We start from the raw sequence: 16,548 nt of genomic DNA, 5'->3' as shown, positions 1-16,548 counted from the left end.
GCCCTAATAAAAATAAATGAATATATTTAAATAAAAATTATAAATTATAAATTGTATATAAAGTTTAAAAATATAAATAAACATTTAAAATAAATAAATAAAATAAATTACATAAACATTTAAAATGCATTTAAATAAAAAAAAACTAATCAAATAAATAAATAAATACCTAAAATCTAAATTAAAATGATAAATAAATAAATACATACTCTTATTTAAATTGGCATTTGGTTGCAATCCACGAGTGTCCTCGGTGTATTCTGCACCGGTGTGCAGTCTGAATGTTAATGTCTGTTCTCTCGTTCTCACCTCTCTTTCTGATGAAGTGTATTAAAAGGTGTCTGTGTGTTACAAGGCAGGACACAAGATAAACCCCTCGCTGAAGTAGGGATGTGAAAACATGCATCACAGGATCAGGAGGATGAGGAGACCCTTCACTCTCACATGAGAGACACACTGAACTCAATCAGAGATTCAACGCATCCCAAACCAGACACAAACACTTCACACTTAAACTTAAAAACCTGATGCACGAGAATGTTTCAATTACAAGTCAGTCTACTCAGAATATACAAGTAGCTGTACTTTACCATGCTTTACCATACTGGGTTTAAATCTAAATCTGATAAAACCTTCATCAAAAGAATATATATATATATATACACTGTAATAGTGTTTGCATTAGGTTAGAAAGACAAGCATGCAATGCCATGCAATGCAATAATATGCAGTATGAATAATATGAATATAACTCTGCGCTGCTGAACTCTGATCGTCTAGTGTTGGTCTGTCCATCTGAGGACTGTAATGATTCCCAGCATGCAGCTTTAGAGTCTGTGGAAACAGTGTGTGTGTGTGTGTGATGTGTAAAAGGGCATTTTTATTGATGCTCAGAGACGTGCTCGCATTTAAAAGCTGAAAAGAAGCCAATTATCAGCACATAAACCATCAAGACGGGCCTGGAGCGACGGCTCGGGTGTGAAAGGTGTTATTAGTCCCAAAGACTTCTGCTGAAAGGTCTAAACAAATGGACCTTTATTTGGCAGCAGGGCTCGTTGGGAGTTAGCGAGATGGATTTCTCCAAGAAACCCATCAGTAAACACATCACACATGTGTTCGATAACAGACGCACGAGCGGATCGTTTCTGGAGGACTCTGTTGTCGCCTGTAACTGCGGCAGCATTGAAGACGCCTGATTCAAGCCTCGTGTTCAAGAGAAAACAAAGAAGAGACGCTAGCATCGACTCCTGATGAACCTCCTGACACCTGTCATCTCCTGACAGAGCACAAACACCATCTGTATGAAGCTTTCACACGGAGCATGGACTTCTGACTCACAGAGATCATAAACTACTATGCAAAAATGAATTGTACTTATTTTTTGCATTTAAAAGTATTTAAATCAACAAATGACCTCAAGAAGCAACACTGCATGAGATTACTTAAAATAAAAGAACAAATATGCGATTAAAATACAAAAGTGCAGTGAAAAAAAATACACTTACGTTATAGATGCAATCTGTGCAAATCTCATGCAGCGCAGTTTACATCGCTTTGAGAATATTTTTGCTGAGAAATCAGATAAAATATGCTTAGGATCAAAGCTGTTATTGTTAACTAAAACATTAAAAACTTATTTAAATTTCAATTATTTTTGGTAACTGAAATAAAATTGTAATATTGTAATAATTGTGTTTGAACTGCTAAAATTATATATACTTAAATATCTATTTATCCATCCGTTTATAAATAAAATTACATAAAATTAATAAAAATTGAAACTTAAAATAAATAAAAGCTACTGTATAACAATAAAAGCCAATATAAAAGAATAAATACATATTAACTCTACAACACAATAGATTTTCCCAGTATAATATGCATTAAAATAGATCACATAAAAGAGTCAATCAAACTATTTTTATTATTACTTTCTGGTGTTGCATGATTTCCACAGAGCAGCCTGAATATGTGTGTGTGTGTGTGTGTGTGTGTGTGAGAGAGAGAGAGAGTTCCTAATAAGTTCAGCAGACTCCTGAACAGCTCCGCTCTCATTTTCCAGCCACAAATACAAACATGATGCAAACAGACATCCAGAAACCATTGAGAGAGAGACACAGCTATAGCACACACTCAGTGCTCTGTGAGCGACTAATGGCTCTCTCTCACACACACACACACACACACACACGTGCACACACACACACACACACACACGCACACACGCACACACGCACACACACAATCTCCACTGTTTTCTGAAATGCTTTCATCAACTCACAGGCTGTTTTCGGTGGACTTTCTTAAGAGGCTCTGCATGATGTCCATGAATATTAAATCATATTTCAGGATTTTAGTCCAAACAAAACAGACAGAGCAAATCATTTCCATTCAGACTTTATGCAGTAAAGCCAAGCAACTTCAGCGCGTTTACTTCATTTTCAGCAACTTTCAAATTCAATGATGGAATATTTACTCTAGTTTCCACCAAATAATAATAATAAAAACAATAAAGCAATTCATAATACAATTCATCTGTAATTAGATTTCTTGAAACAATAAAATAATATCTTTTAATAATTTAATGGTTTTGAAAGAAATCTCTTCTGCTCACCAAGGCTGCATTTATTTGATTAAAAAATACAGAACAAATCTGTCAAATTGTGAAATATTATTCTAATGTAAATCAGCAGTTTTCTGTGTGAATCTGTGTTAAAGTATATTTTATTTCTGTGATGCTCCACTGTATTTCCAGCATCATTCCTCCAGTCTTCAGTGTCACATGATCTTCAGAAATCAGAATAATATGATGATTTACTGCTCAAGAAACATTTCTGATTATTAGCAATGTTGAAGGCAGTTGTGCTACACAATATTTCTGTGGAAACCGATGCATTTTATTTTTCAGGATTCATACATGACTAGAAAGTTCAAAAGAACAGCGTTTATTCCGCTCAATTTAATGCATCCTTGCTCAATCCTCAAGTATTAATTAAACAAGTTTTCCTCTCATTACTCTCTGACTTCACACATCGTATTCAATGATAGAGATCAGCAGACGAGAGCTTGCAGCAATCGATGGCGATTAAAGTGAGCTGTGTGTGTTGATCTGTGTGAAGAACAACGGCTGTGTGTGAGAGGTTCATTAAGACTGGAATTAGTCCAATCGACTGATTCTGAGAAACACACTCGGCTATTAAAACGCCATTTTCACCTTCACTCATCTGTCTCACATTTTTACAGGGCCCTGTGTGCTGAAGTTTTTTTTAAGTTTCAACAATAATTAAAAAATATTTCTAGTAAAAGTTCATCAGATTTGTATAATACATTCAATTATTAGCATCATTTAAATTCATTACGTTATATTTTTTATTATTATTATTAAGATCAATATAAATTATTATATAAATTTATCAAGATAAATTATTAAGGATCAAATACACCCTCTTTCTTGAAAAGTGAAATATGGGCTTTGCGAGACTTATTGCTTTTATAAAGCGGTTATTCCATAAATGTAGGATGGTTTCACAGAATAAAACAGAGCAAATAAAGTGTAATGATATTAATAAAAACAGTATTCTTCCACCAAACAATGTAGCTCCTCACAAACAGTTGTGATTGTAACAAAGTGGTTGCCGAGCAACACACAAACATAAACAAAGGTGAATGTTACTTTGTAGAGTTATTTACAACAGCTTTGAACTCAGCTCAGCCAATCAGAATCAAGGAGCGGATCTCTCTGTTTTCTAACCGCTTACAATCCACATCAACAACACGATGGAGAATTCTGCACATTTGCTGAAATCCGCTGTTTTTAGTGTCACACACAGAAAGAGTCTGACAGCAGATTAAACACGAAAAGCACCTGCAGTGATACACAGAGAGAGCCATCATTCACAGACTGAGCCCCTGAGAGAAACTACTGCAGAAAATTACAAACCTTTCATACAAAAAGCGTGCACACTTCTGGTTAAAAAAGAAAACGGGAAGCATCACCAAGAGTCAAAGCTCTAGAGTTTAGTAAAGGCATGCAAGTCATTCATGACTGCTCTGATGCGTGGAAGGCCATTTCTGATGCATACTGTACATCCTAAAAAGATTTCTTTTGCCTTTTTTTCTTGCCAACATTGACTCAAGAGTCAAATGTTACCCATGTATTACATTTTTTTTATTATATGTATACATAATTTATGATTAAAAAGACTTGGTAGTACTCACAATGACTTGGTCTCTCCTAAATTCCCACCGTCTGGATCAGCTCCATCCCTCGCTCTCTCTCTCTTTCTGTCTCTCTCTCTCTCTCTCTCTCTCTCTCTACATTCTCTTCCTTCTGCAAATATTTTTCACACTGCCTTCCAAACCATGAGGGCCTTTCTTTAGGCACTGATTTACATTTCCTCCACTTTTACTGGAAGATATGATTTGGCTTCAGCATCCGATGGTTTAATTAAAATAAAATGTGCGAAGGAAGTTCTTTCAGATTATCCATCAGACATGTGTGATACAGACAGGAGCGATATGAACTGAATTTACGAGGCTCGTGGGTGTCAAAAGCTGTCTGAAAGTTTACATCGTAATCAGACAAACCACACAAGAACTGAAGCTAATGTCAGTGGTCCAGAGTGGGATGCGGTTGCCATGGAAACAGAGTGATGCAAAACGTCATTTCATGATGGCTTTAAAAAATTCATAAAATATTATCTGGAAAATAAGTCACATCGGGCCAAAATTGAATTGTTGAGACAGAATTTTTTTTTTTAAGTTGCATTGGCGTATAAGATGCATTTTATTTTTCCATTCGGAGATAGTCTAAAATTCCAGAAAATTACATTTAAAAAAAACTTTGGAACATAAGTTTAACACATATAAGATGATATTTATACAGCTATATTCTGGAAAATATGGTCATTCTGAGCAAAGCATTATATAGAAGCATATGCTTAAAGGGACAGTTCTCCCAAAAATGTTAATTCTGTCATCATTTAAGTTTCAAACCTGTATGAAATCCTTCTTAAGGTATTTTGAAGAATCTCTGTAACCAAACAGCTGACGGTAGCCATTGACTTCCATCGTATTGTTTTAACCCTTCCATGGAAGTCAAAGTCTGCCAGCAACTGGTCTGGGCTCGGTTTCCCCCAAAATCATCCTAATGAAACCAATACTTCAATTTAGGCTTTCAATGCTTTTGGGAAACACAGCAGTATTGGCCTCCAACATTCTTCAAAATATCTCCTTTTATGCTTCACACATGTAGGATGAGCAAATGATGACAGAATTGTCATTTTTAGGTGAACTGTCCCTTTAAAAGGGTCTCAAAGCACTAGATCTCTCTCACTACACCACACTCATTTGTGCACTAAAGCATCGCGTGATCATTTCAATTACAAATCGCTCTCGGACAACAGCGCTTATCTAAAGCAGAGAGACAAGAGACAGAAGAGAAGGATCAGTGTTTGCTTTCTAATCTGAGACAGGCTCCAGAGCTGTAATGACTGAACAACAGCGGCTCTGCTCCACAAACACATTCACAGAAACCTCTGTCGGTCGTCAGGCTTTCACAGCCCACTGCAGATCTTAACGCACGAGGAAGCGTCAAACAAACACTAGAGGGCTTTCCCAGAATCCTTCTGATGAAATCAAGGAGGCTCTTGACATCTGTGCTGCTTGTGTGAATACAGGATGAAGTCGATTAGCTTCTGATTCTGGACAAATTGTGGAAATCTAACGGAGGAAACGTGTTGCCATCTACAGGACACTCGGAGACGACAAGAATACAGTTACAGATCAAACATTATTAAAAATGAGGAGATTTACAACACTAGTGAAGGAGGAACGTGTTTGAGGAGCACTTCATCATGCTTCTCCTTTACTGCTTCAATGCATAACAAATTACTAAATAAAATAATAAAATGCAAGTTTTTTTAATGCATATTTAGAATTAAATGTAGTATTTTGTTTTATTGCATTTAAAATAAAATAAAAAAAATTCGAAACAAAATAGCAGAAAAAATATACTGTACAATATATATTAAGAATCAAATAAAGTATTGTTTTATTTTAAATGAATCAAATTAGTATTAAAAAAATATTAGAACAAAATAAAAGAGCGTATACTTAGAATAAATCAAAATGCAATTAAAAAGTATTAATTAGTATTAATGAATAAATATTATAAAATAAATTAAATGAATTAATATAAAAAATATTATTTAAAACAAAAAATATTTAAGGTTAAATAAATATTTATTAGAATTTTAGTCATAGAAGAAAAAATCTGTAAAATGATTTAACGTCATGAGCGTGCAGCATCTGCAGTATTTCTTCCTCCGCAGTCACAGTATCAAGAGTGTAAACACAACTGTATCAGACTGAAGCAGTGTGTTTTAAAGAGCTCTTCCTGTTTTGTGTCCCACACGTCTCACACAGACTGCAGTGAGAGTGTATCAGTAGACGAGCGAGCGAGCTCTACCTGTCTGTAGGTGCTGATGATGATCTCTCGCAGGTGATAGTGCAGCGGCGTCATGGTCTCGCTGACCGAGTCTAACGCCAGATCAACCTCACGCTTCATCCTCTGAATATATATATATATATAAAATTTAACTTGATGCTTGAGTCATTGAATTAAAACATGAGCATTAAATTAAATAATACTAATAAAAAGGACAATAAAATGATTCTAACAAAAATATTGTACTACAAAAATCACTTAAATGTATGATAAAATATTCAAGTAATGATTAAAAAATATTTAAATTACAAATTATATTACAAGTAATTGATTAATAACAACAAGTGCAACAATATAAATAATAATGTGCTGATGTTGGAATTATTGAAGCACATTTTAGAGTTTGATCTGCCCTTCATCTGCCATCATGCAGAACCTGTCGAGGGTCACAGAAGACTCAGTTTAGGGTGTTGATCCCTCGGGTCACTGTTGCCCTGAATCATCCTGAGGTCATCAATGACAGCATGTGAACCTGAGCTTGATTTACCTGCAGCTACAGACACACGGAGCTACAGATCACATCGGGTCGCTCTACAAACACATGCGGCATTCACTGAATGTGGGTCAGAAACCAGGCACTGTTTTACACTTCATAACTCGGAGTTCAGGCCTGAATTAAACGTATTCTGTTCCTAATAAAGAGAGCTTACAGCAGTTCTTCACAAGGTTTTCAGAGACAGTGGAGAGATGCTATAAACCAGGTTTCATGTTACAAAACCCATAACCACAGCTGGCTACGCAACTTTACCAGTCAAGATTTAGACTTTTTCATTTTAATTAAGAAGTGTCTTCTGCTCTCCAAGCCCGCATTTATTTGATGCAAAATACGGTGACAGAAAAATACTGATCTTTGGATCTTTAACTGTTTAAAATATTAATAATAATAAAGTTTTTAGAGTGATTTCTGAAGATCATGTGACACTGAAGACTGGAGGATTGATGCTGGAAATACAGCGGAGCATCACAGAAATAAATTACACTTTAACACAGATTCACACAGAAAACAGATGATTTACATTAGAATAATATTTCACAATTTTACTGCTTTTGGCACAAATAAATGCTACAACAGAAGAGACAGAAGAAACAAAAAAACCTCGTACTGTTCAAAACCTTTTGACTTATACTGTGTAAATTGCATGTCTTGTTTATAAATGAAACCTTTATTTTTTTTTGATGTTTCTGTATTTGTCATCCAACAAAACATGAAAAAACCAGAAGCTTAGATTAAAAAGAAAGGTGATAAAACAGAAGAGCATCACCTCAAACTCGCCCTTGGTGTATTTGGCATCAGGAACGCTCACGATCTCATCCTCACAAGACTCTGGGAAACCCTGTCAGACAACACACAGACAACTGCTGCAATCTGCCAGAAATAAGTCCAATAATACACACTTCTGTGTAAACATTATAACATGAATAAGACAATTTCTCATCAGTAACCCAAATATCCAATCATGCACCATTTAAGACATTTATCATAATTTCAGGAAAAATACAACGGGGTTCAAAAGTCAGAGACAACTACATTATTGAAATTAAATAATTAAATGCTTTGTTACATATACGTTAGAAATGGTGAAACAAAAAAAATATATATATTTTCAACATCACACTTTGACTGAAATGTAGAATATACTATATTTAGAAATACTAATTTGGGGCTTTATATATACACACTCTCTCTCTCTCTATATATATATATGCACTGTTGCAAAATGTAAACTTTATAATTGTACAGCATGATTCTGCTAAATGAGATTAAGACATGAGGATCTCTGAAACATTAACACCATGATTTCTCTGTAAATCTACACTGGACTCCAGGCAGGAGAGATACTCTGGGAGTATAATCTGAGTATTGTGTGATTGAGACGTACGTTGAAGTGCCAGAGCGTGAGCGTGGCGATCACCAGCGCTGTGCTCGTCCGTGCTTTACCATCAGAACAGTTAAAGACGAACGCAGAGAGAGAGTCTTCAGCCAGACGAGACTTCATCTCCTCCAGCAGCCTGTCCAAGCCCTGCACACACACACACACACACACAGAGACACACACACACACCATCACTGTGACCCAATGAAAGCCGTGAAGCAGACTGTCATAAACCACTTTCTCAAACACACAAAAGATCGATAATGAAGCTGTCAGAGAGAACTCAATCAAACCAGGGCTCATTCAGAATAAACTATTACAGAGTCTATTACATATAAAGCACAACGCTGTCATATTAACCACGATCAGACCATTCTTCACAACCTGAACACAAAGAGAGAGACTCTGAGCTTTTGGGGCTTGCTTTTAATGAGACACACGAAAACCACAAGCTTTTTTATCTCCATCTTATACAGTTGATCTTATTTAATCAGAACTGAATCTTTATTGATTGACTTCAGAACACTTTGCATCTGAGATATTGTACTGAAGATACCTGAAGGTGCTTTTTTATGATTTCTTAAAAAAAATAAAAAATAAAAAGGAAAAAAGAAAGAAAAACGAAACTTAAATAAAATAATTATACTAATATCAGAATAATTATAAAATAAATTAAATACAATTTTAATAAATACTAAATTAAAATAAGAAAATGAATAAAATTTAAATAAATATAAATAAAATAATCTTAGTGCCGTATTTTTTTCTGGGTGAAAAAAAATTAAAATAAAAAATAGTTTTGAACTGAACTGAATAGAAAATAACATGAAGGTGAGTTGATGAGATTTCTGAGTGAATCTGCAGTGACTCTGACGAACACTAGAGGGAGCAGAAGCTCTTGTCATTAGCCTTCATCATTGCATCTGAATGTTAAAGCTGTTTCACCTCTTCAGTCGGAGCAGAGCATTCTGGGAAGGGTATCCGTGTGTACCGCAGGCCCTGGTGTGAACTCTTGTGCTGGTTAAAGATCTCCTGCACCGTCACGCAGCTCTTGAACATCTTCATCTGCTTCTCCTGCTCCAGAGTCACCTCAAGCCATTTCTGACTCCCCACGAGTTCCTCTTTCAGAGCCGTTTCCAGCGTCTACGTCACACACACACACACACACACACACACACAGAGAGAGATGCAGAAGCTGGGCAATGTGTAGAGCAACTAATAATATAAAATGAATAAAAAATAAAAATGCACGCTAATCAGAATGACTTGTTTTGCCTGTGGTCACATATAAGAGCAAGCGAGACCAGCGTCTGACCTCGATCTGCTGCGTCTGGGACGAGGGCACACATATGTGCTGGTCCACATGCGTGGGCTCTCTGGGACAGAAGATCTGGCCGTTAGCCTCCACAACCAGCTCATCCTGTAAATTCACCCACAATACACTGCTGTGCTTCCTCTTCTCATCCGTCAGATACTCCAGAACGGCTCCGGTCGCCTGAAACGTGAGCGATGCTGTGGATGAGCATTAATAAACCCCATCAGGAGACATCAGAGTCAGTCTGAAGGGGCTTCTGGGAAGAGTTACCTCAGATGTGGGCTGTGCCATCCCATAGATTGACATCTTGGGCACTCGTCTGAAATTAGCCACTTTCATCTGTTTAATAGTGCTCAGAACGTCAGGCGCGAAATATTCATCTGCAACCTGGAAACACAACACACCGCTTCAGAAATAATCCATCGTCTTTATTGGTTTAGTCAAGGTTTACAGAGAAATCTGTCATTTTAGGATCACGTGTAACTGTGAGAAAGGATCTATTCAAATAAATAAATAGATTTTAAAAAAAAAAAATGTTTTTTGTTGTTATTATTTGATTTGTATGTAGATTTTTTGCTCATTTCCATACAAATAACAACAACATTAATTATGAATTATTATTATTATTATGCACAATTATATTGGCTTCATTTGTCAAGCATGAACATTCAACCCCGTTACTAAAGTTATATAAAGAAAAATGAAGTTAAAAGGGTTTTAAACAGTATTCAAAACATCTCAAAGTGTAGGAACAATTGCAAACCTCAAAAAATAAAGATTTTTTTTTTTACAGTTTTTGTTTATGAGATATTTGAGGTGGATATACCTCCAGAAAATAGTTTGTTAAAAAAAAAAATATATATTATTATTATTTGTTGTACTAACAAGCAATCATGGCTATTTAGACAACGACAAAAAAGACTTTGTTTGGTATTTCTGAATTTAATAATATTAGTCCAAATTAAATGATTCGGAAAAGTAGCAATTAATGTAATAACTGAGCAAACAGCAGCATTTTAAATCTGTGAAAGGAATCATACATCTATAGATGGCCATAATCTACTAATCTAGCCAAGGAATATTCTAATGCCCATATTACACATAAACATCATATACTGTAAACAACTCGCTTAAATGAAATCTGTGACTTCAGAAGATTTGAAATCCAGGCTAGAGTTTTAAATCGTTTAGAGATGTGTTTTGATTTTGATACTTTGTTTCATTCTGAGAAGCCAGTGCTGTTTGAAACTCTGTATCACTGTGAATGTAACACAGTTCGGAACATTCCATTTCTCTTGAACTAAATCTTCTAATCGAAGGATCATTTAGCTTTAAAATGTTGTGATGATAACTGGTGTCCCCTAACACATTACCAGAACTCGAGCTCCTTTGGTGAGCAGGTCAGCTGGGGCTCTGAGCTCTGATTGGTTCATGCAGGAGAGGAGGCGGTACATCCAGGCGTGAGAGCACAGCCATTGGCTGAAACTGGAGGCGAACGCCAGCGGATACTAGAACAGAGAGGAACAACGTCATTAGCAAATGAATAGAGACTCTTTAAAAGAGAGGCTTGAAAACAGACTGTACCTGTTCATGCAGGTAAGCATTAAACACGATCAAGTAGAAATACCGCTCTAGACTCTGTAGAGTTCGATGGAGGAAGTAATCTTTAGTGCTGCTTCCCTGAAAACAGAAAATACACTTCATTTACAATCTGTCCAGCTGTGGGCCGTAAATCTGGATCTGCACACAAGTGATCCACAACGAAAACTAAGTTGAACACGGCAGATTTCAGTTTGTCCAGAGAAGAAGAATCAGCTCAGTGATGCAAGAAGTAAGTTTTTAATTCTAGAAACACTGACCTCGTCTGACATGATGGGCAGATGCTCACCTGGATCTGATAGTCTTCAGCGATTCCCTCCAGCTTCTGTTTGTTCTCGTACACGGCCTCTCGGATGTGGTGCATCTCCGAGCACAGATCGATGGCTCGGTCCACCTGAAACACAGCAGCACACGCTCCACAGCTCATCCGGGGTCTCTCAGGGTTTACACACAAATATTAGATTGAACACTCCAATACTAACCTCTTCCATGACCTCTTGACCTTTAGGCAGCTTGCTGATGAGGGTCTGGATAACCTGGAACTGCATTCTGGGTTTGTCTGTCGCATTCTCTTCAGCGCTATAAACACGTGACAACATTGACAGTAAATGCTAAATCACACTTTAACTGTATATTTAACAAACGTGCTATGTGTACAGTTATTCAGGCTAATTTTAGCTTTTGCTTATTCTCTTTTGTTGGATTTAATTGCCAAGTCAATTTAGCATGCAAAAGAATGTTAATGAATATACAAAAAGTTTTTGTTTTTTAAAATACATTTTTACTTTCTATTCAGGAAGGATGCATTAAATTGATCTTAAGTGTCTGTAAAGACATTCATAATGTTGCTTCAAATAAATGCTGTTCTTTTGAACTTTATGTTCATCTGTGAACCCTGAAAAATTAAATGCATCACAGTTTCCACGTTTTCGGGGTCTTACGGAGCTGAGGGCTTCTGGGTCGCCCGCGTCAGGTGCATCATCACCAGAGATCCCAGGATCATTCCCAGATTGGTCCGGCCCACTCCCACCTGACAGCTGAACAACAGAGCGGGAAGAGACCGCGACGCGTCACGACTCAAGGACAGAGACGGATTCTCCTGACACAAGCAGAGAGAGACAGACGATAAACACCTCAGGAAACCGTTTGCTTCTAACAATTTAATGATTTACATCTAACACCAATCAACTAGGGATTCATGAGGGAACTATAAGGGTTCTTAAAATCATAAAAATGCTAAATGAAATTCAAAGAAATCAGGGATATACTGTCTGTCTAAGCATCTAAACTGCCGAGCCGGAAGAGGCTAGTTAATTCTTGGTAATGTATTTTGCTCTAACTATCTATAAAATGTATTTTATTTCAGCCAGTTGACAAATAAACATTTCTCATTTTCATATTTTAACTTGATGTACTCAAATAAAAAATATATAAGCATAAAACAGCAACTAATAAAAATGACAAACACAAAACTAAAAATGTTAGTAAAATATTACAAAAAAAAATAAAAAAATAAAATAAAAAAAAATAAAAAACTCAAGGATACTAAAATAACAAACCCAAATTAAAATAAAAAAACCTTTCAAATATGAATAAAATATAAACATTTTAAATATATTCAATATTTCAAAAATTATGCAAATTATTTTATTTAAAATAATATTAAATAATTGAATGTAAAATTTACTTGCATGTCATGTGTTTATTAACCACATTCAGATCATCATGAATGTTTCATTGAAATATTATTAAATTTAAAATCTAAAAAAAATAAATACTTGGCTGACAAGAAAGCGTTGGGAATCCATAATTTACCCAAAATAAAACTTTTTTGGTTTTATTTTAAACAAAACCTTAAATGTGTTCGATTAAGAATAATAATTACACAAACAACAAACACTAATCTCCTGTTTATTTTCCTCTATTTTTGCTTTATTATCATCCATACGGTCTATATTTCTGCACATGGAAATGCAGTCTCGGTTTAGAAATGTGCAAATGAATTTGAATCTACAGTGAAGTGATGAAATGAGATCCGATGATGGCAGCCCTGGGGAACAAACAGCCTTGGAGCCGGACAGGAAGTGGCCTCTTTCTTCTATAAAGCTGCTTCCTGTGTCTGGTTCTATTGACAGGGCTAAAATAACAGCTCGGGTCCTGCAGTTTGTCGGGATGCTTTATATAGCGAGCGGACAGAGTTAAGACAATTGATTTCTTGTGGCCCACGCACTGCCAACATATGAACCAGAACAGTTCGTTTTAAAGCATTCTGGGAAATTGCAGGAGCATTATATCACACAGAATATGAAGCATTTATCAGACATGGACTCATTTCTGCAGTCAGCCTGTGGTTTACTGTTTTCTAATCTAAACTCAACAAATCTGTGGCTTCAGCTTCTGTCCTCTTAAACCAGAAACAGGAAACACAAGACACGTGAAGGAAGTCCCATTCATCAGTCAACTGAGCTCTGACTAGACAAAACACCACACCGACACACTTTACCACGGTAAAACTACTGATAGACTCACTGATCTAGCCGTCAATAGATAAATAAAGGCTGTACTATTATTATTATATTTTTTTTAACATAATCCTATATAATACAAACCTATGATCAGAAAACCTTTAAATTTTTGTATTATTATTAATATTAAAAAATACATAATTCCTATTAAATTCGTTTTTAAACCATTTCTTTATTATTATTATTATTATTATTACATATTATAATGCACTGCTTTAATATTAATTACTATAATTAATAATAATTTAACATTCTTATATAAAATACAATCCTATGATCAGAAAACATTTTTTACATTTTTGTATTATTATTATTATTATTATTATTATAAAATACATACATAATGCATAGTAAATTTGTTTTTAAACCGTGTTTATTATTAATATTTTTTTAAATATTACAATTTACAGCTTTAATAATTATTACTATAATTAATAATATAAATTATTATATTATTATAAAATGCATACATAATCATATGCATCACTAAGCTTTTAAACAGTTTATTGTTATTAAATATAATTATCCACTGCTTTACTAATTACTATTATTAATTAATTAATAACTTCCTATTCCTTTATATAATACAATTTTATGATGAGAAGACATTTTTTTTTTTTGCAATTATTATTATGATTGTTGCTTTTGTTGTTTGTTTTAACAACAACAACAACAACAATAATAATAATAAATGCACATTAAATGAACAGCTGTATTGTTATTGACTAAGATGAATAAAACAAGCGTATTGCCCAATGCAAGTTCATCCATAAACTAATAGAACCTTTTTGTAAAGCTTGACTAATAATTTTTCGTGGATTGAGCAAATATATGCAATAGTTGCATGTAGAATAATATAACGTTTTGATTTTTAGTTACACTCATTGTTATTTGCATCACTGATACAGTGTAACATCTACAGTAATTATGCATATTTTTGTTATTACTACATTAAGTACATGCGATGTGTAACGGACACTGATGGAGTCTGATGATCTACAGACTGATGTCCTTCACGTTATGTATTACAGCTCCGACGCGCTTTAAAGCATCTGACGTGTTTAGATTCCACCGTCTCTAAGACATCTAACATCTGAAGCATCACGAGGAAACTATTCCTCCGATGCATTAATGTCTTTCCCATTCCATCAGCTGACAGATTGATGTAGATCACAGCACAGCTATCAGAAAGCTTCAGGAGAATCTCTCACCCGGAGAACGTTCACGAACGCATCAAACTGCTCCTCCAGCGGAGCGCCCTCCGTCGGCAGAGGCAGACGATAATACCTGCACAAACACAGTTACATTATTATTATTAACCTTTTAAACCAGTGTTTCCTAAACTTTTTTAAGGCTTTCTTCATCCAGAGTTTTTGAATCAATCTCTTTTGAATTAATGATTAAGATATCAAATACATTAACAGTCGCGGGTCGCCACCTACTGGCATAATGTAGCATATGCAATCTATATTTAAAACCTCACATTCCTTTATTCACCTGCTAGACAGCAAATGTTAAGATTCTTCTCTGTTCTTTAAAAACAGCGTTTCTTGAGGAAAGGAAAAGCTGCTCTTATTCAAACATCAGTTATTTATGTGGAGAAGTAGCACTTCATTCTGAATAATACGGGGCGGAGTTATGAGCTTTGACTGACAACTTGAGGAACCAATGGCGTTACGAGGTTTAGTCACATGCTCCTTTGAATGCTTTTCATTGGTTAAATATTTCTAAAAGCCACAAACGGACATGACAATGACCATCAGCACTGATTTAGAATAATAAAGAGGAAGTTTCTGCTCATTTTGGGCACTGGTTCAGCCCCCGTGTGACACTGAAGCAGTAGATGTGTGCACCTGTATGTGGGCAGGGTGAAGCACGGACGCTTGAACACCTCCTCTGTGACGTGAACGTCCTCCTCACAGCTGATGGAGATCTTCTGAGGCTCTCCTTTAAAATGCTCGATGTCGCTGTAGACGTAGAACACGTTGTTGTTGAGTTTGGCGAAGTCCTGGAGCTGAAAACACAAATAACTTCGGATCAGCACATGCACATCCGTCTGGGATGTTAGCCGGAAATTAAGACGACAGGAACGCAGAAACATTGGAGTTTAAATGGGGAAATTATTATAAAATGTTTTTAAAAAATTAAAAATAACATGCAAAGTATTATTTACATACAATGTATTATAACACTGTTTAATTAAGGTAATATAATACATTTAAAAAAAATGTTTTTATGTTCTTATACACGATAGCAACACAATGTCTTGGTTGTCTTGCCTAATACTATTTCATATTAATAGTAGAAATAGATTTTAATCATATTATAATTTATTATGATATTAGAAAACATTTAAATTATTTATTATAACTAAATATATTTCACTGCTTTAATATAATAGTATTTAATTAGAATGAATTAATATAAATATATTTAATACTGAGATCAGAATTATTTTAATTTACTATTATTATTATTATTATTATTACGTATGCTTCTCTGCTTAATAATGCATAAATATAAGCATTATAAAACCTAAATTCAGGAAAATAAATAATAATAATAATTATATATATATATATATATATATACACATACGCACACTGAAATAAATAAATTGTCATTATAATTAGAATTCAACATTCTTCTTATTATTATTTTTTTCTATTATATATTCTTCAATGCTTAAATAATAATAATTATAATAATTCAATAAAAGTATAACTA

General features: G+C 34.8%; 1 protein-coding gene across 3 annotated transcripts in view; it reads right to left on the bottom strand.

Annotated features, from left to right (window-relative positions):
* The window catches only part of LOC127969166 (paladin-like), a 35,117-nt gene that overhangs the window by 3,557 nt on the left and 15,012 nt on the right, over nucleotides 1–16,548 (bottom strand). For 2 of the 3 annotated variants that reach the window (XM_052570937.1, XM_052570936.1), the window contains exons 6-17: nucleotides 15,675–15,835; nucleotides 15,033–15,108; nucleotides 12,238–12,395; nucleotides 11,779–11,875; nucleotides 11,586–11,690; nucleotides 11,282–11,377; nucleotides 11,071–11,205; nucleotides 9,968–10,084; nucleotides 9,698–9,877; nucleotides 9,328–9,525; nucleotides 8,389–8,529; nucleotides 7,657–7,842 (exon numbers count right to left, since the gene is read on the bottom strand). In XM_052570937.1, coding sequence (XP_052426897.1) covers nucleotides 7,672–7,842; nucleotides 8,389–8,529; nucleotides 9,328–9,525; nucleotides 9,698–9,877; nucleotides 9,968–10,084; nucleotides 11,071–11,205; nucleotides 11,282–11,377; nucleotides 11,586–11,690; nucleotides 11,779–11,875; nucleotides 12,238–12,395; nucleotides 15,033–15,108; nucleotides 15,675–15,835 — 1,635 coding nt within the window. In that variant the 3' untranslated portion in view covers nucleotides 7,657–7,671. Of the gene's footprint in view, nucleotides 1–6,469; nucleotides 6,570–7,656; nucleotides 7,843–8,388; nucleotides 8,530–9,327; nucleotides 9,526–9,697; nucleotides 9,878–9,967; nucleotides 10,085–11,070; nucleotides 11,206–11,281; nucleotides 11,378–11,585; nucleotides 11,691–11,778; nucleotides 11,876–12,237; nucleotides 12,396–15,032; nucleotides 15,109–15,674; nucleotides 15,836–16,548 lie in introns of those variants that run through there. The other variant, XM_052570938.1, reaches the window with a different exon arrangement.

Source organism: Carassius gibelio, chromosome B12 (assembly GCF_023724105.1).
Source record: "Carassius gibelio isolate Cgi1373 ecotype wild population from Czech Republic chromosome B12, carGib1.2-hapl.c, whole genome shotgun sequence".
Lineage (NCBI taxonomy): Eukaryota > Metazoa > Chordata > Actinopteri > Cypriniformes > Cyprinidae > Carassius > Carassius gibelio.
This window is presented reverse-complemented; position numbering and strand designations above follow the sequence as displayed.